The sequence below is a fragment of the Chelmon rostratus genome, chromosome 3 (assembly GCF_017976325.1).
Source record: "Chelmon rostratus isolate fCheRos1 chromosome 3, fCheRos1.pri, whole genome shotgun sequence".
Taxonomy (NCBI): domain Eukaryota; kingdom Metazoa; phylum Chordata; class Actinopteri; order Chaetodontiformes; family Chaetodontidae; genus Chelmon; species Chelmon rostratus.
In genome coordinates this window covers 28780953-28801381 of record NC_055660.1, presented here as the reverse complement: position 1 = coordinate 28801381, position 20429 = coordinate 28780953, and the positions used below count along the sequence as shown (strand labels likewise).

At 41.6% G+C, this 20429-nt stretch overlaps 1 protein-coding gene across 1 annotated transcript; it reads right to left on the bottom strand.

Annotated features, from left to right (window-relative positions):
* Positions 1 to 1627: 1627 nt before the first annotated feature.
* slc43a1b (solute carrier family 43 member 1b) lies at positions 1628 to 17643 on the bottom strand. Its single transcript, XM_041934404.1, has 14 exons — positions 17490 to 17643; positions 17151 to 17334; positions 16971 to 17026; positions 16342 to 16418; positions 9387 to 9479; positions 8612 to 8745; positions 7272 to 7414; positions 5138 to 5284; positions 4899 to 4934; positions 3379 to 3511; positions 3106 to 3235; positions 2863 to 2936; positions 1953 to 2076; positions 1628 to 1843 (listed from the first exon to the last, which is right to left on the bottom strand). Exons 1-14 carry the CDS (start codon positions 17641 to 17643, stop codon positions 1628 to 1630), a joined length of 1701 nt encoding a protein of 566 aa, XP_041790338.1.
* Positions 17644 to 20429: the final 2786 nt, after the last annotated feature.

The window sequence follows — 20429 nt, the reverse complement described above, 5'->3', positions numbered from 1 at the left end:
ATCTTAACATCACAACTGAGAGCAAGACTACATAACTTTTGCTGAACAAGTAACAATTCCAGAATAATTGCCACTTGGAGAAGAGTCATAAAGTCAGGTAAGTGGAGTGATGTCCATTTTGTAACAGTAGCTAACATTTAGTGACCAAAAGTCAGACCAGCTACAGCTATAGACGCAAAACAGCTGAGTATACTGAATAGAACAAAAGTGTTTTATTGTCTATGAATTCAGTTCGTAAGAGGAAGAATGTTGATTCCTTTTTTCAAAAGTTAACCAGTCTTGCTTTATATATTTCATTATCTTGAGATCAAAGGTTGTGTCATGATTGTCATGATGTCCTTTACATTGTACAGTAATTAACCTTGATGGAGGGGATCACAGTTTTTCCAGTCTGCGTTAACACAATAGTCAGGTGCCCATATAAACACTGAAACTGGTTTTGCTTGCTCTAATTATTCACCCTGTTCATGTCTGCTGAAGCTGAAGCTAAAATCAAGCTTCAGCAGTCCAAGATATATAAATAAATGGATATCATCTAAAGCTACAGTCTTTTTAGTACATAATTTCCTCCTTTTTTGTCACTATCCCTCCACTGTAACTCAACAAAGAACATTGTTCAGGGAAACACAAAAAGGGATTTCTATAATAAAAAGATTGTAAGTTTGGAAAATGGATTAATCTCAGACTGCCGAAGCCTCATATTAACTTCAAATAAACTCAGGAAAACACTTTTGCTCAGAATGAGGACTGTGGATTTTATCCCCCATAACTTCCATTTAAGATGCATTAGAAGGGATTCGTTAAATAACCAGTATGTACAGAAGAATGATTACAGCAAGCAAAACCTGTTTCAGTATACACATGGTGGGCACCTGGCTACTGTTTTAAGACAGAACCTATGAACCTAAAAACATGCCTAAATGATCGAGCTATGTCAAGATGACAAATAGTGCTTATAACTGTCACACATTGTATGTGTAGGCCTACTTTACTAGTTTACATTTTTGCACTTTACTGTGATGGATGACTTAACACAAGCTAGTTTCAAGCCCATTCAGTTATCTAAAAAGTCAAGTTACGCTTTGAGAGAGAGAGAGCGACTGTATGGGGTTGATATTAAACAGGATAAAAAAAGGCAAAAGCACTGCTGTGGTCCTTGAAAATGTATGCTCCATTGTCACTGATTGCTGGGGTGAAGGGGTTGGGGACCGGAGCCTTTCCCAGCATGCAGTTCACTGGTCCATCACAAGTGCACATATTCTCACTTATGGGCAATTTGGGGTGTTTGTCGAGAAAGCAAACCACCCAAAGCAGGAGAATGACGTGAGTTGAGATTCATACCCAAGGCCTTTATGTTGGGAAGTGACAGTGCTAACCACTGAGCCACCTTTACAAGCCTTTTTTTTTTTTTAAATGATAGCATCAAAAGTCAAAGACTATTTTCTAAATGAAGTTACAAATATAACTTCCTGTTCAAATGCAAACCCTGTCCATATGTGGCACTATTACTTAATATTCTTTGTGTTTTGCTTGTTTTAAATAAAGATTTCATAGTTTTCAAACCAAAATGAGGTTGCATTGTCAACATCAGAATATCAATAAACTCCTGAATGGTAATTACACAAAACTAGCACGGTGTGTATCCATTGCCTGCATGCCCATTGGCTCGACTCTTTGCAGTTCCACTATCTGTTTGGGTTAGAGGTCCATTCTCTTTGTCTGGTTGGCTGGTAGCCAGCCTATCACGCTCTGCCTTTGCCCTGATCAGGTTTCTACGGTGAAAGAAGAGATAGCCTGGCAACAGGAAGCCAGCCAGGGAGAAGATGAGAAGGCCCAAATTGATCTGTTGTAAGGAGAGACATGTCAGGGCATGTGACAAACCTGTTATAAAACCTGTTATATGTGATTGCATGCTTCTGTCTTCTTTCATTGTGGATGCATGTGCTCCCTACCCAGTAAGGATCTCCACTGAGGTGTCCCACCATCACTATGAACAGCGGCTGTTGGAGCAATGCGAAAGCAGCACTGATCATTGACTGCATGCCTGTCAATGTCCCAAAGTGGTTGGCTGGATACCTAGAGTGGGAGGGCAGATAGAAATGATTAACAATCACCAGGAGAATAAAAAGAAAGAGAAAGAATGGCTTTTTTCCCCCAATCATTGTCTTAATTCACTATCAAAATAAACTTAGCATAATAGGATGATCAAGTCCTCCACAGTGCTATGTTGACCAAACCCAAATGCAGAGGTGAAGTTACTCATTACTAATAAACTTCCCTTCACACGCCAGCCAGCTGGAAGCTGACTGCAGCACGGTCTCTACAGACTACAGTACAGTTTTTTATTAAAGCAACACTATTGTTTTTTTCATGTGCACTGCCTGGCCTGGTCAGTTTTATTATATTACAGTATTTTATCCTGGCCATTTGAAAATTTAAACCTGCATCAATTCTTTGTTTTTTCTTTTTCTGGCCACTTGTGGCCAATACAACAAGCTGTTGTATAATAGCGACAGATCACCTTGCAAGTGGTTCGTGCTAATGTGCTAGAAATGTGTTGTTTTTTTCCAAGCATGCCCAGAGCAACATGAGCATTCATTTCAAGTCATATTTCCGGCCATCTAATGAATGTAAGTCCAATATTCATTCTCTTTTTACTTCTATTCTGGTCTCCACCAAAAGCATCTGGCTCTTTAGCTGCTACATGCTCCACAATGTTCAGCTGCTAGCTGCTAACTATGTTGGCTGTTTGGTGTTGGTCAAGTAGTGTACAGTGAGTTTATGTTTCTTTGAAATTAATTGGAAACACTGCTGATGAAAGTGGCGAGACTGGACCAAAGCGATGGCGCCGGTGTTACTCACACAGCAGCGTAGAGACCTCCACAGCAGGAGTGGATAAATCCTCTCACGATGGTATGCAGAACAAAAGACACGGTCTAACAGAGAAAGAACCACAGAGAGCAGATTTCTAAACGATCATCAAAAGGGTCACTGTGTTTTGTTTTTTTTTTTACCTCTGTGTGTCTATACATTCTTTGGCATTGGTACTGTGTTAGCATGCATAGAAACTTTGATCTTTGCGTTTCTATAAAGTATTTGTCTAACCTGTATGGGCAGGTTGTCAATCAAGGAAATTATTCCAAAGATGACCAACAGAATGTTGGTGAAGATGAAAGCTCTCATGGCATTGGTCAGTTTCTGGATCTTTCTGCTTCTCTTTGGGGGAACTGATTGGCTGAAGGGGACAAATGTACACATGGCATGTGACTATTGAATTCCATGATAAACTTGAAAAACTCCATAGAAACCCTCTAAGCCTAACCCCAATCCTGCAACGTAGCAACACAGTGCTTAAACCGAAAGAGAAGCTTCTTATACCTCCTCTCTACTTGTGTGTTTGCATTTTCCTCTTCACACTCCTTCATCCTCCAGTCCATGATGTAGCCAATCAAAGGACAGGTCAGTAGACAAAGCAGCTGCATGGTACCGAAGATAGATGAGTAGAAACCCACTGGGGAGGACATGCAGAGATTGATGGAATCCATGGAAATGTATGTAGTAGAAAGAAGAAGAAGTAAATGGGAGACATATTGAAGTCTCTATATACATTATGTATTATCAGGGCCATGGTCAGATTTCAGATATACTGAGGTCATGAAACCCAACTGTCTCATTTCCCAATATTGAGGTCTAAATGGCTTCAATCCCTCCCCACACTGCGAGGAATACAATTCAGATTGAGAAAAACTGGATTTTGGTAGAAAAAACCCTAAGTCTCAAAATACTGAGAACACTTTTAACTGTAGATATTAACACCTCTCAGATTAATAAATCCCCAGAGGAAAGACCAAGAACATGACCTCAGTTGAAAGTCAGTGGACAGCCCTACTAATTATTGAGTTCAGGTGTTTCGACTGCACGTATTGCTAACAGGTGTCTATAATCCAGTGCATATCCACAAAATCTCCATAGACAAACATTGAGAAGTTAGAATAGGTCGTAAAGAGCTCATTGACTGTAAATGTGGCCCTGTCCTAGAATGCCACGTTTGCCACAAGTCAGTTCATGCAATTCCTGCTCTACTGGATCTGTCATGGAAAACTATGAGCATCATTATTGCTAAGTAGATGCGCCTCAGAGGAACAACAGCTCAGCCAGGAAGTGGTAGACACTATCTCACAAAACCTGGCCAACGAGTGCTGAAGCGCCTAGCATGTAGAAATCAGCTATCATCGATCGCATCACTCACCACACAGTTTCAAACTGCCTCTGGATGCAACGTCGGCATATAAACTGTGCACCAGGACCTTCATGAAATGAGTTTCCATGGCTGAGCAGCTGCATGCAGGCCTCGCATCACCACGTGCAATACCAAGCGTCAGCTGGAGTGGTGTAAAGATAGCCGCCACCAGACTCCAGCTGTTGTAACATATTCTCTGCAGTGATGAATCACCGTCACTATCTGACAGTGTGGTGGATGCCAGGAGAAGACTACCTACAGGAATACATAGTGCTGACTGTGAAGTTTGGTGGAGTAGGGCTGTTTTTCAGGGTTTGGGCTTGGCCCCTTAGCTACAGTGAAGGGTCCTCTTAATGCCAATGAGGAACTCCACTGGCCCGAGTCCTTTGGGAGGAATTGGAGCACAGACTGCAAGTAAAAACCCTCTTGTCCAACACCAATGCTCTTCACGCTGAATGGGCACAAATTCCCACAGACACACTCCAGAATCTCGTGGAAAGCCTTTACAGAAACAGGGATGCAATTCCACAGTAATGCCCATGGTTTTAAAATCCAACGAGCTCATATAGTTGTGACAGTCAGGTGTGCACTGACTTTTTGCCACACAGGGTATAAGCTCAGCCTGTCCACTCCTGCCTTTGAGCATCTGGACTCTTACCTTGTTCATCCACTTCGTTCTGCAGCTCTTCTGAAGCTGAAATTAAAACAACAGCTGCAGGTTAGGGATCACCACGGATAGTTTAACCCAAATTATAATGCAATGACACATCAGTTTTGACCCAGCTTTTATCAGTATGAGAGGATTGTAATTGCTTCAAGCCAAACCAGACAGTGCTGGTGCCTTTGCCATTATACTGTATATGTATATATATTATTCATGTAGGTTATCATTCTTACGGTTGGGGTTGCCGTGAGTGACCAGGAACTCCAGCATCTTATTCATGGCACCCATGAAGAAGATGAGCCTCAGCTGGGTCATTGCCATGGTGATGAGACTCCACAGGAAGATGGGCGAGCACATAGAATGACAAAGCGACACTGAGCCTGAAGATGGAGGGACAGAGAGATGATGTGTGAAAGCTGCCTTTAGTTCAGGTCAGGCCTGGGGTTCGAACAGCTTAATACGTTCCATAACTTGTAAAATACGATGATCAAAAAAGAACGCAGAGTGATTTGTGTCTGTAAATCTATATCTGTGCCTCTAATTTACCACTCCTATATCAGTCTGTTATAGTAAAACACCTGTAAACGGCAAAGACTGAAGACAGGTCAAATATATTGTACTCACACTCATTGATAATGATTAATAATACTGATAATTTTCTCTTTTTTTGAAGAGGAGGCCACAGACAGTGGAGGTGGGGCAGGCAGGCCTAAAATGTGGCCCAACGCAAAAACCTGGAAGCGCAATTTAAAGTTAAGAGGTAGACGATGGAGCCAGTCCCATGCTGGGAGGTAGCAGAAAGCTGCATTTACCAAGAAGAGGAGCAGCAGCAGGCCAGGCAGGAGGGACCCCACCTCAGCCAAAGGGGTCAGTGTGTTTATCAGAGAAACTACAGGGCGATTATCAATGAGCTATCTGTCATCAGTGTAAGGCACATATGTCAAACTGATTCCATAATAATGAAAACCTGCAGCCACACGGCCCTTTATGGAATCAGTTTGACATGCCTGGTGTAAGGACAGAGACAGCAGTCTTGGGAAAATTGTGCATTCATCCTCAGCTCAGAGTAACATCTGTACATTGTCTCTCTTTATAACTCTTCTTTGTGTCAACCATCCCCTGCACTGAATCCTTCATTGTGCATTACTAATCTCTGTTTAAATAACTAAATCTGTATGAGGCTTTAAAAACGTAAGACACTGATCAAGAGACACTCATGTTGTGATTGGTCGCACTTCCTCTCATGGATAGCATACCATATTGGACACTGTGTGAATGTTTCTGAGTGAGGGTGATTGATTTGCAGCTGAATAGACATACAACTCTTGACTAAAATGTTTTTGAATATAGGCAGCATATACATAGAGTGACAGCATTTTAATGTTAAATGTACACTTTAAATTATACACTGAAATTGAATAGTCAATGCTGTTGATCAAGATTTTTAAATTTGAGGTAGACATCTCAAAATGTGCAGTCAGTTTGAACCCACACACCTTTTCAACTACAAATCATCAAAATCATTACTACTGGGTCAGACTGTGACTTTACAGTCATAGGTCGCATAGGTCCATAGGTAAACTGTGTCTTATCACCTGAATAGACATTGGCTTAAAACATGGTAGTATTCCAGCACTTTTTTTATCCATCACAGAAATTCAAGTCTGGTGAATGATCAATGAGTGAACTATGCTTAAAAATAAAATCTGTTAACTTCTTGACTTCTGTTTTTGAAGATAAATGTCATAGACTTAGAGGTTCATATTTCTATTTAGGTCCACTGGAATAAAATAGAGGCTCTTTATTTACCTGTTGCTGTTTGTTCATTTCCAATGCATGCTTAATTCAGAGTGGACATACTCAGAAAGAATTCTGATCAGCTGTTTTAAACTCAGAGTCCAGGATCAAACTCAGTTTGTGAAACGGGTCCTACCTAAGATCCAAGCACAATGCAAGTCAGACTGTGTGTCTGGACACTGACTGCATTTTAATACCGGGTGTAAATGGTGTCCGGATAAGTATTTTTCTCTCTGTCTCTTGTGATTCCCCCAACTTTGAGGAAGAACAATAAATGGAGTCTTCTTATTATCCTTTCTGAATGATTAAGCCCCTACACGTCATGATGCACCCACACAGGTCTTTTCACTTATTTGGCCAAGCCATAAAATTACCAAACAGACTCCACCACAATAATTTGAACTGTGCTGGCTGCTTTGCACCAGTGTGAAAACAGAAAACGCAGTTTCACAGTCCTTTCCACCCTGACAAGAAGAAAAAAATGTGGTAGAACCCTCATATTTATTGTTTCACATAAATACCTGAATATAAATACAATAAAAATCTAATGTTAAGGGTGATGTTGCTTACCCTCGTTTGTAGTTTGGGAGTCTGGCTGCTCGCGTTCTGGCTGCTTGGCTCCCATTTCGTCTTCCATAAGAGTCACATGGGTGACGTATCTGTCCCCAGTCAGCTTGTCCTCTGTCACAACCCCATTCAGCTTCACTCTTTTACTGTGGCCGTGAGGCAATTCATTAACACAAAAAATGCAAAATGAAATATTAGAGCATTGACTCTTTTTCTTTTTCTGGGTGGTCCCTGAATGCAACACACGTAGTGGTTACTTGTCATGATGTCATGCTACATGGCGACTATGAAGAAAATGTTGCACTTTTCAAGAGAAATGACAAATGTCAATGTCATTACTTATGTACAAGTATGCATTTATTCCATGTTCTCTGTTAAGTCAGTGCCAGATTGTCTCGTGAATCCGTCAGTCTTCTGTGCCACCTGCCTGATTCTTGCCTCTGTTCGAGCAACATCCTGAGGCTCTGCCAGCGATTCTTCATGGAACTGTCTACGTTCTGCTCCTTCTCCCTGCAGTCTGTTATCTATGCATGGGTCCAATCCAGTCAGTACCACAAATGTGACAAACACAGTGTGGTTTTCACAGCATGCTCTCAGGCCAATATTCAAAGTGTGACATGTCTGCATATTCAACTGAATTAAAGAGTAAGACAGGGGGGCATGTGGCACCTGTCCTTCATAGTTTGGTGACATCTGACATTGCTCGATGTCCTCCTGGATTTAAACTCTTCACTTGTTATACGATCCACATGTATCTGTATGTGTTTTTTGTTGATGTGTTCTGTACACATGGCATCTATTCTGTGCCTGGGATCTTTCCTCTGTTGCTTTTAATGAGGTTTCATCAGTTTTTCACATGTTTAAAATGTTTTTTGGGGGGAGCTCTTCCATATGTGAGTTGAGGGTCTAAGGACAGATGGTGTCGTATGCTGTAGAGATTATAAAGCACCTTGAGGTAAATTGTGATTTGAATATATTGGGCTATATAACCCTTGACTTGACTATAATATAGAGCGGGTGGAGTGAACCTGAAGTAGTACCTAGGTGGCAATTGGGAATCTAGAGCAGGTGTATTGCTGTATGCCACAGTGCCTTATTTTGATAGCATCACTAGGCTCAGTTATTTCAGAATGCCATCAGACACAAATTATTTTTTAGATATGGATCTGAATTATACTTCTCTTCATTTGTAATGTACACACAGTGGTCCTTTAAGTTTAATGAGGATTTTCTTAATCTGAATCCCATAATGAGAATTTCTGAGACATTTGGGTGCATAAAAGCTTTTTCAATGTCCTTTGAGTGTTTAGTAGGTTAAAAATGTGACTACAGGATGTACTGACGTGTATCTGATGTCTTCAGGTGCAGGGAAGGATTCAGCAGGCCAGTTTAGAAAGCAGTTGAGGAAGACCGTGCAGGCCATACCAGACCAAACCCACATGATGATGCAGAACGGCACTCCAAGGTCATAAATCAACTGGAGAGGAGAGGCAAGACAGGCAGGGAGACGGGTAAGGAGAGAGACACAGAGAGACAGATGGAGGAGGGACGAGGATAGGAATGAAATAGAAGGGGAACATGGTAAAAAAAAAAAAAGTGTGTATGAGCATACTGTAAATGTTACCTTATTGCATCCTCGGAATATTTCACTTGAGCTGCTACTTAAAGGTCATCCCTGAAAGCCCACTGTAGTTTCTTCCCTTCTTCTCTTCCTTTTCCTCTCTCTCCCTTCTTTCTCCCCATGTGCACTTCTCACTTGTTTTTTCTAGTCTAATCTATTCCTCCCCTTTTGCTTCCCATTCTGTTTGTTCTTTCCTCCATCTTCTCCCTTTCTTCACCTTTATACCTCAAAAGGGATCATTTCTTTTTTAATTTCTTATTATTTTCTATTATTTTCTTCTCTAATTTCTATTGTTAATGTTCTTACAATGCCTCTTGTACTCTTTCTACAGTACACAGTCCTTCAGCACAGCTGGCAAAAATGTTGTGTTTTCAGTATTTTATGGTCTAACTGCACAAACAAGTTACTCAGTCCTAAACAATCCTAACCAACTAGCCAGCAGTTGAAGTATGTTTGTGCATACATGCATGTGCGTGTATGAGTGTGCGTGTCAGCACCTTGACACCGGGGAAGGTGACAGCTGAGGAAGCGTAGGAGCCGATCATCAGGGAGAGGATGGTCGATCGTACATTACCAAACATGTTAGGCAGCTGGATGAAAGAGAGAGAGATTCAAGAGAAAGAAAACAATGTCAAACAAATAAATAAACCAACCAACCTTACCAGTCAGCAGTAAATGAAACAACACTGCAATGATGCAGAGTGCGTGGCTGGATCCTGAATCGTCAAAGTGCTGCTGAGCACCATTGACTGTCCTCGCCTATTCATTTTGATGGAGCAGTGGCCAATGAGAAATGAGGAAAATACATTCACATTAATAAGATCCTGCTACTGGTAAACACTAAATATTTTAATCAGCTATGGTTCTGTCCAATGACTTTTGAACCTTTCAGGCCTTTGTATAAAACAACATGCAGTCTAACTAATAACAGCTGTTATGAGCAAACTAATAAACATCATCAGTGTGTCAAATGCACATTAAAAACTCAACCAACAGGCAGCACCACTGCACTCTGATAAACAAGCTTTTCTTCTTGTTGGAAGTTGTGCTGATTAACACACACACACACACACACATTAGGTGATTGTAATGTCCACTTTTACGGACATTACATAGACTTACATTAAGTTCCCGGAGACTTACCATAACCATAACCACTACTTGCCTAACCCTTACCCTAACCTTAACTTAAATCTAATCTCACCCTAACCTTAACCCAAGTCTTCACCCTAAGATTTTATGGTTTACATTCTGGGGATTTTTTCTCCATAAGGAAGGCAAGTCCCCACAATGTGACTGTGCAAACATGCTTGTGTCCCCACAACATGAGTAATACATGGCCACACACACACACACACTCTCTCTCACACACACACACACGCAGCCCCTGTGTGACTGTTATCCATCCTTTTGTCATAACAACTTGGTAAATGTGTGAGTGTGTGCATGTGAAGATTCTCTGGCCGTGCAGATGGCGTGTTTTGGTGTGTGTGTGTGTGTGTCTACAGACTTTCACTCTAACTATAGACTCAGCTGGAGTGCTGCCAATCACACAGCACGCTGCACGTGGCACTGTTCACATGACAGGCCTTCATGCTCAGTTTAAACTTACTGCTCAGATCAGATTTTTTGGATGACTGTTCATTTCTATTCTAGAATGTTAAGAGTATATCCCATACCAGCATTAACTGAGGCCACGTGACAAACATACACATTGACTGCAAACTCTTCTGTTTTTTAGGTGTCCCTATAGAAAGTCTGATATTCTTTACATCGTACAGAAATGTTGGGTGATAAACACGACCAGCAGCATGTGGTTTGTCCTGAAGGTTGCACTGGAGAAGAGGCCATGGAATGAACATAAATGAGTGAATGCAGAAAACTGAATGGCAATCTGCTTGGTAGATGATATCTTGTGTGCACAGTTTGCATTTTGTCCTGATGGTGGCACCAGAGGAAAGCACAGTGTGCTGATAAGGTAAGACAGCAGTGTGTCAGGCGGACAGTGCACCTTAGGAACAAAAATCCAATAGATATTTTTTTCCAATACTTTCTTCAACACTGTCACAAAATGCTGCAAGTCATGGTTTTACAATAATTTCCCAGTCATAGTTAAGTTTGGATGCTTTGTACTCTACTTGGAGTTTTTTGCCCTCTTCTTATATGTTTTTTGGATAAAAGCTGCGCTGTTCAGAGTGAAAGGAACTAGGTGTAAATAAAGCACTTTCTGGAAATGTGCAAGCCTTTTTGACCTTTGAGTTAATATCGAAAATGTGCCCAATGGTTGTTCAAACCGAACCTGCAGCATCTACAGTAAGAGGTTTGGTGTGGGGACACACTGGTCTGAAATCTATGGACAAAAATAGCTGTGATACATCCATATAAAACTGGAATATTATTTACAGTTGTGGTCCTAGCTGCTTTCCAGCCTCTTCTACCCGAACCTGAACCTGAACCTGAATCTGTACTTTTTACTGTCCCTGCTCCTGTTAACCTGTGGATTCTTCCCTACTTTTTACTGGACGTTCTGCCTTTGCTTGTAAGCCTTTGTGTCATCATCTCACCATCAAAACCACTGAAGTGCTCCTGTCTGCTGGTTGTCTGCATTTGGGTCCTCATACTTGCTGCCTCTGAGTTACTGAGTGCTAGAGTCATTATATATGAGCTCTTAAGTTACTGGCCTCCCACTTCCTGCCTTTTGAGAATTGTGTATTTTACCCTGCTGCCTTAAAGTTATTAAAGGTATTAAAATTTGGTTTTGGCATTAGGTATCTCCAATAGACAGGGCTAGGACAATATAGAACAATGCAGGACTCACATGAGCTGATACTCTATTTTAGTGGTGCAAATTCCCCAAGAAATTTGTAATTAATGATAATTGACAAAAACCAGTTAATACAAAGTGGGGCTGATCGGGGACCATAGCAACTGCCTGCTTTGTGTGGTTGGTAGTCCAGCTTTGAGTAACAGTAGTGGTAATTTTATGTAGAGCTACTGATGGCTTGGCCTCATTATCAGTTACATGTCTGTCTGTTGGACACTGTGTCTTCCTGTCTGTCTGTCCACCTGTTTGCCATCCAAGTTTAACTGCTGTCATGCCACTCTACCTCCCTTTCTGTTCATTTGACTGTAGTAGTGGTAATAACATTAGTTGTAGTGGTGGCAATAATAGTAGTAGCAGTAGCAGTAATCGTAGTAATAGAATGTATATTGAACCCAAATGTACTCAAGTGTATGCCATCTATGCTTGTCTCTCTGTGTACAGTCCTCAAGTTCAACCAGTGTCCTACGTCTCTGCTTTGACTTTCTCTCTCTCCTCAGTAATGTTTCCATGTTGTCGTTGCTTTGCTTCCCCCTCTTTTTCCATTCCTGACTGCCCTCCCCTATTTTCTATGGCTCGCTCCCTCTGTTTCCATTAGATATTCCATCTGTTCTTACCCTCCGTTCCCAAAGCCCGCCTCATGCTACCTATCATCATGAAGTTCTTCCCACAGGTACTAATCTGCTCTGTACTATACATGCATTCAGTAAATTATAGTGAATCACACTGATGGACCAAATCCATGTCCTTTTTGCTACACTGATGGCGGGGGCTCTCAGGATGCTACTGTCCAACTCACTCATCAGATAAACAGTCGATATTGTATGATTCTACAAAAAGAGAATTATATTCAGTGCCAACTTCTTCTTTTTTTTGCATGGAGTCCCATTGCTGCTCAAATTCTCACTTTGCTACAGTTAAAGAAAAGAAAAGGTCCTGGCTAAGAAATGATTAGGGTTAGACAGCAAAACGTTTGCCTTTATTTGGAATTGTGAATATGTTTCATAGAAAGGCGAGTGTTAACTGCATCCTACTCACCAATCAATCACCCCGCCCTTCAAACCCTTACTTCTACCTTGGTACAGAAAGAGCACACTACTTCCCGCACTGGCTCTGAGCGTTGGCTTTGGATGTAAATTACTAGGCTATGTTATGGGTTCATCCAATATGCATGTTATTCTTAGGATGCTGAGCTGGTCCACAGTCATCCTAAATGCCATGAAATTTGGAACAGGCAAAGTTTGGTTTTAATTTTTCCAGTGAATAATTTGACATATATTGGATGGACTGGCACAACATTTGGGTGGCACTGATGTTCAGCAAGGAAATTAATTGTAAAAATGTCGGCAATCCCCCGATTTCATCTAGCACCGTTAGATAAAAAATTCTGATACTTTGGTTTAAGATAAAAATACCTGCAAAACCAAAGGCTTTCATTTCAGCCTCAGCTGTATTTTGTGTTTACTGCTAATTAGCAAACGCATGCTACCATGTTAAAGTAAGATGGTGACCATGGTAAAAATCATACCTGCTAAACATCATCATGCTAACATCGTCATTGTGAGCATTTTCTCAGTACAGGTTTGAAAGAGCCACAAGAGTGGCTGTAGACTTTTAGTCTTTCCAAAAATTTAGGACTATAGTGAGCTCTGCTCCGATCCCTGGAAATAGGAGATTTTAAGGCTTGGACATATTTTCTGTGTTGTTCATTCGGCAGACATCTGCGGACTTGTACTGGTCACGCGTTGGTGGATGCACCATACGATGTTTGCCAAATGCCATAAAAATAAAAAGAAGATGAAAAAAAAGAGGAAGTGTGCACATTAGGAAACAAAATGGTCAGCTCACGACAACGAGAAGAGCTCCTGTGTTTAAATGTGTGTGTGTGTGTGTGTGTGTGTGTGTGTGTGTGTTGTTTTTAGCTAAACAACAAGAAAAAAGTGAAAAGAGAAAATATAATGTGCAACCACGTAGCGAGAATATGACAAGGGATGGGGAATACAGTCCACCCAGAGAAGAACAAGAGACGAGAAGCACCGACAAGGATGCTATCAGCTCAGAGCACTTGCTATGTAGGTAGTGATCACAAATTTTGCGCTGTGCGTGGACATCCATGGGGACTCTTACGGACAGGGGCAGATGACAACATTTATGTAACCTGGACCAAAGCAAACCCTCGTGGACACACAGTGTGAATTTGGCTTTAGGTTGATGTAGTTTGGGGAAAATACCACTGGCTCTTTTCAGTCAGTTTATTACAAACTGCCTTATCATTGACAGGACCACTTGTGTTGGCAGCTAGTTAGGTTATCTGGGAATGTGCAGCTTTTACATCAGGTAGTTATGTAAGAACTTATCAACAAGGTAACACACACCACAACAAACACAAACACACACAAACACACACCAGACCAAGAGTGATAGCAGAGAGGCCAAAATGACCATGTCAAGGACATATTCTAGGTCAGGAAGTAGGAGAAACAGAGACAGAGAGAGAGACAGAGAGAGAGAGAGAGAGAGAGAGAGAGAGAGACAGAGAGAGAGGCACAGGTTTGACAAGGGGACAGGGCTGTGAGAGGGTGTGTTGACCGCCCATGTTTTGGATTGGCCGAGAGACCACAGCGGAATATAGAACGAGTAGAACAGCATGTGCTGCTTTCCAAAATACACACACACACACACACACGCACACACACACACACACGCACACACACACACACACGCACACACGCACACACACGCACACACACACACACGCATACACACACACACACGCACACACGCACACACACACACACACACACACACACACACACACACACACAGCCTCACACAGAGTCATGTTTCCATCACTTCAGAGGACATTACATTGACTTACATTCATTTCCTTGAGAGCTACCCTAACTACTACTTGTCTAGCCCTAACCCGTCTCATCCTGGCCATGAACACCTTCCTCTGAGAACACTTTTAATCTCATTTTCTCACCAATAGGTTGTCCTAACCCTCACCATTCTCGTTCAATGTGAAGATAACTCTTCACTTCAGGGTCAATTTCAGCACAACCATTTGACTCGAACACCCTTGACCGTCCTTGGATTCCATCCTGTAGACTAACTTTTCATCCTGGCCTCAACCATCCTGTCCTGACCTGAACCTCTAGGAAGGAGAACCTCGATATCAAAAGTTCAAAGCACTTTATGTGGGGACTTGTAAGACACAAAACAATTTAGTATACTCTCCTCAATGGGCAATATGGGAATGGAAAGCTGTGAAAATGTATATGTACAACTCCACTAGAACACTGTGATCCCAGCATGCAGGCCTACTGGTGCTCTAAAAGCAGAATGGGAGTCAGAGCCTTTAGCTATCAAGCTCCTCTCCTGTGGGACCATCTTCCAGTGGTCGTTCAGAAGGCTGACACCCTCTCAAGAGCAGGCTTAAAACTTTCCTTTTTGATAAAGCTGACAGTTAGGGCTGGCTCAGGCTTGCATGGAGAGTGGTCGAACCTGGATTGTGGATTATAGCTCCTGCCATGACCCTGCCTGACATCCACTGCAACTTCTGTTAATATCCGTTATACCACCATTATTATTAGACCCATAGAGTTGTATTATGTACATATATGTACACATTATCTGTTACTACATATATCACATACATCAATATATCATGTATGTATTTACGTTGCTATATATACTGCATATAGCTATAAGTCTAGTATCAGAGCTGTCACTGTTACTGAGAATTCATCTCTGTCCAGCCAGTGTATTCCAGTGTCCTGAATCCCTTGAATCCATTCATTGAAAAGATTTGTTGACTGAATGTTTAGTGCTCGATCTGAACTCTATGTCTATGTACTATGACTATGTAGTCCCACCATAGACTATAAAAAACATGGACATAGTCTCTGTGATGTCACCCACAGGTTTCCGAATCCTGGTAACTGAAACCTAGCAGCTGGCTGTCACTCAGAATGGCCGTGCCAATAATTCTGCATCACTTTCAGCATTAATATAACTTACATGAGTGAGTTATATAAAAATTCACCCTCTGTACAAGCGATTCATGGGACTGAGTTTTTGGCACTTTCATGGTGGCTTCATTTTTCAGCCCTGGAGGTTTCTGCTTGAGTTCCACTCACTGAACTAAATGTCACTATCTAGTGAACTGAGAATGGAGAATTTAGTTGGATAAAAATAGCGTTTGCAAGCTGAACACTGAAGTCCTACTATGTACAGTACATATATTTTTGTAACACCTAATTATTGAATAACATATTTGGTACTACTTCTCACTTCAAGACTTCATGACATGAGGCGGGGGACAGGAGGAGGGGCTCATGTTCACTGTGTGATACGTGTAATGAACAAAACACGCACAGAGAGACAGTCTCAGCCTCAGCCACCCACTTTTTCATAATGCTGGTTTTGCCATGCATCATTAAGTATGAAATAAGGTGAAATTGGAAAGAAAACTGGGGTACCTCAGGTGAACAATGGTTATTTTTCAGTGAGAGGAACAATTTTTAATGTAACCATCCTTACCTCTGAAACAGTTATGAATACATTTTTGACACTTTGAAATACGATACGTATGTGTGCATGTGCCTTTTAATGAGTGGGAATCATACTGTGAGTGAGGTGAAGGTCAGGCAGATTCCTCCAAAGCCGTTGAAAGAGACAGCAAGGAAGATGAGGAAAGAAAGCACTGAGGAAAGACATGGAAATGAAGAATACCATAAGATATCATGACATGTTAAAGGCATGTTTCATATTTTTATAATGTTGGTCTTTATTTTGTGTTTTTCAACTGAAAGTGTGTGCACCCAACATGTCAGTTATAGTCTCTGTTTGCATGGCAAATGTGTGTTTGCACATAACTATGGTAATTAAGGTAGGTGAAAGTTAAACTAGGAAGGCAGTCTGCAAAATGTAATCCCCCTTTTACAACAGACAGTTTGGGTATTAATTATAATATTTGACTTTTTCTTCCAAGTTACTTCAGCTGGAGGTGTGTTTGCATCCTGTTTCATAATCTCACTTCTCACTTTCCCTGTTTTATGGGGTCTGTTGTAACGATGTATTCATGAAGCTGGTGTGTAAAATGTTACCATAACTAATAAAAACGATTGCAAAACTGCAACAATAAGACCAAAGCTGTTGTATGATGGAAACCTCCTTTAAGAAGTGTATCGATGTGGATTGGACAAGTGCGAGTATCTGATGATTCAATGTTTGACATATAGATCTGCTGTCTCACCTTCAGGGTCATATGAAGCGGCAGCCATCATTGCGCAGGAAGATGCGAAACATGCACTGAAATACAGACACAAGACGTCAGAGCACATATCAAGTGTGGTTTCATTGTCATTCCCATGTTACATGTGGAAAATTGTCATATTGAGATAAAAGCCAATAATAAAAGGTCTGTCTGTCATACCTGCCAATGAGCCTCAGCGGGCGTGGCCCATATCTGTCCATCAAGATCCCCAGGGGTAAAGTGGCTGCACTCAAGAGGAACGAGCCGATGGTGAAGCCGAGATTCAATATCTCTTCCTGCTCCACACAAGTCTGCCAATCACCGCTCTCCATGGAGGTCATGTTGGTGTGGACAGTCTCGTTTTCTGGATAGGGTCATAGAAAAAACATCTGAAACGTTGAAAAGTAGAGAACAAACAGCTGCTTAGGCCGCCAAATGAGGCAGGTGTCTGACATATCTGACTGTGAATGATTATTATACTAGAGACAACCACAAAAGCAGGGTGGATGATGATCTTACCAATACAAAGGTGGGAGTAAAAGCCTTCATTCTTCAGCATGATGAGCAGCGAGCCCCAGCCCAGCAGAACAGCGGAGAAGAGCAGGTTCTCTATGATGGCTGTGAGGGCCATCCACCACCTCCGCCGGTACGCCTGGGCTAAGCTGGGAGCCATGATGGCTGGAAGCACAAAACAACAGGAAACATTTAAGAGGAAAACACGATCCACCAAGCAGCAGGAAACCAAAGTTCTGCACCGAACCTGCAAGTGAAACAAATCCTGACTTTGCACCACCCTGTGACCTCAGTGTCACTTTAGAGTTTCACTCACATGACATACTGTGATCACACTGGTTAGTGACAGTTTAGCTAGATTAGCTACTACGTTATTTGGAGGTGAATCGGAAAGTGAACACACCCGTGATGTTGCTAAAAGTCCCTCACTTTACACAAAGACTATGTGTTCGTACCAGCAGCAGAATTGAACCAGGAAGTAAACGACTGTTATCATAACTGCTACAACTGGCTAAGAAATGAAAGCCCAAATTCTAAAAAAGCTGTTTTCTATCAACTTGGTGTATCAAAGTCAGCTAATATCTTCCTATTGGTGGAAACCTGGGAAATTTCACAGATTACTATGGAAAAAATGAGGGGTCTTTATCACATTGATGCCAATATCCTGCAAATCCAAAAATGTTGGAAGTAGTGTGGCTCAGTGATTTGCAGCATTACACAATGACCAAATACACACAGATATTAAAGGGCAGCTATCTCAGTATTAAGAGTTTTGCAGACTTCCTTCGTTTCTATAGTGACGTGAGCATGTGAGTCGTGAGGAAAGCTGACAGGAAACAAATGACGTCCTAACGAGGGAGCTGGAAGATGACACCAAAGAAGGAGCTGTTGGACCCCACTTGACCTTCTACTTTAGCTGGAGCTATCGAGTGTCATACACTGATCTAACACACGTGCACACACACACACACACACACTCACGTGCACACATGCACACAGAGAAACATTCAAGTTGAACAAATCAATGGACCCAGAGTTCTTCCCAGCTTTGAATGTGTAAATATTTGATGGATGTGGTGTGTGTGGACTCCTGTCATTGTACAAGGCCCTATATTAGGCACGTGTATGCACACTGGAAGGTGCTGACCATGCAAATAACAGTGTGCTCTCTCTCTCTCTCTCTCTCTCTCTCTCTCTCTCTCTCTCTCGTTCTCATTAACACACACACATATACTAATACACCAGGATATGTAGGGAAAACATTAGTTAGTCTACTGTGACTTGTGATAGTCTTTGCTTACAGAGACATCATCCATTGAGCTGTATGTGTGTGTGTGTGTGTATACTTGTCCTTAAATTGGAAAGCCCCATGTGTGACTCAAAATACAAGTTCAGAGGGTATCACTTTGTGCAATACAAAGTTCAAGCAGGCATCCGTAGAGCGTGGCATTAGTTCATTATAATACGACTGAGAACATGTCTGCCACAAAGACTGATAAAAGCAAATAAATTAAGTAAGTAATAAATAAATCAGATCGTTTACAGGATATTCAACCTTTGTTTCATTTGAATACATTTAGTATTCCCTGTGTCTTAACAGGGATTGTATGAAGGTGATAAAGTTTGTCCATGAGTAGAAAATCCCAGCCCATCACATAACCTGCTGTGTTTGGGGATATACTGACTGTAAGTTGTCATTACCACAGTTCTATCATTTAGCAGGGGGAACAGCTAAATGTATGCTTAACTCTGTCCAAATGTCCATCATTATACATTATTACACAAACTGTCGTTGTACTACATACTACAAACAGCTGTCATCCTTATTAGCAGAGAACAAAAGAAATTATAACAAATCATTTACTTATTCTTTTTTTCTCCCATATTATCCCAACTGACAAATGATGTGTCCCTCTTAGTGTTTAGACTTTCTATTTTGTGGCTGTGTTAATGTAAAGACACAGTTCTCTAATCCACAGATATTTAACTTGCAATAAACTGTAGAAGAGGTGCAACCAACAAATATCTGGAGTTGGCCTACCATAACGTTCAGTGCTGTGAGGAAGGCAGCGGGTGGAAAAAACGAACCCGCTGTGTTTTAATGCTATGTTCAGGACGGTCAAATGAGTGGGCAACAACAACAATGAACAAAAAGCGATGAGCAAACTTCCGCGAGTGGCAACATGAGCAAGTCACACCTCATTAGCTAAGGATATCAGAAGGTTTCTCCTAACAAGGCCTTGACTACCACGTCAGTTCAGATGGACTCTTCTCAGTATGCTCACAAACGCCTGTTTACATGTCAAAGTGATGCTCAACCATCCAAAAATATTTGTTGGCAGAGGCTGAATTGCAGCCACAGGCCGTTCCCTGTTTCTACTTTAAATCTTACACTGAGCTCTGTCCTTCTAATGTTCTCTTCATAACAGTATGACAAGATGAATGCTGATCATAGCTGCTGATGTTGGACAGGAGTGGAAACTGACTGATCCGAATGCAGTTTTGGCAACATAACCCTGATTCAGAATTACTTGCAGAGTGCAGTCATACAGCAACAAAACGCAGTCAGTGTCATTAAAACCTCCTGTCAGGCTTTATGAGGGGACACCTTCACATGTGTCTACACTGGCAGCACAAGGAGGAAACAATCCTGACTATGCAACCTGTTTGAAGTCACTTACTTTATGACCTGTGCTCCTCCAGGAGATGATCTGTGTTTATGTGGTGATGATTCAACGCGTCCTCTCCGCTGCTGCTTCTGTTTCTCAACAGGAGGGTTTGATTGTGTTTCACAGATGAATCTTCCTCTGTTTCTCTTGCAGACTTAAAGTGTAATAAACTTCCCTGTGTGGCACCTGCATGCACTGGCACATGTGCACTCACATTGACTGTCTCTCACCCTCTCTCTCTACAGTATGTCTATAAATGGAGCTTGAGCCTCGCCTA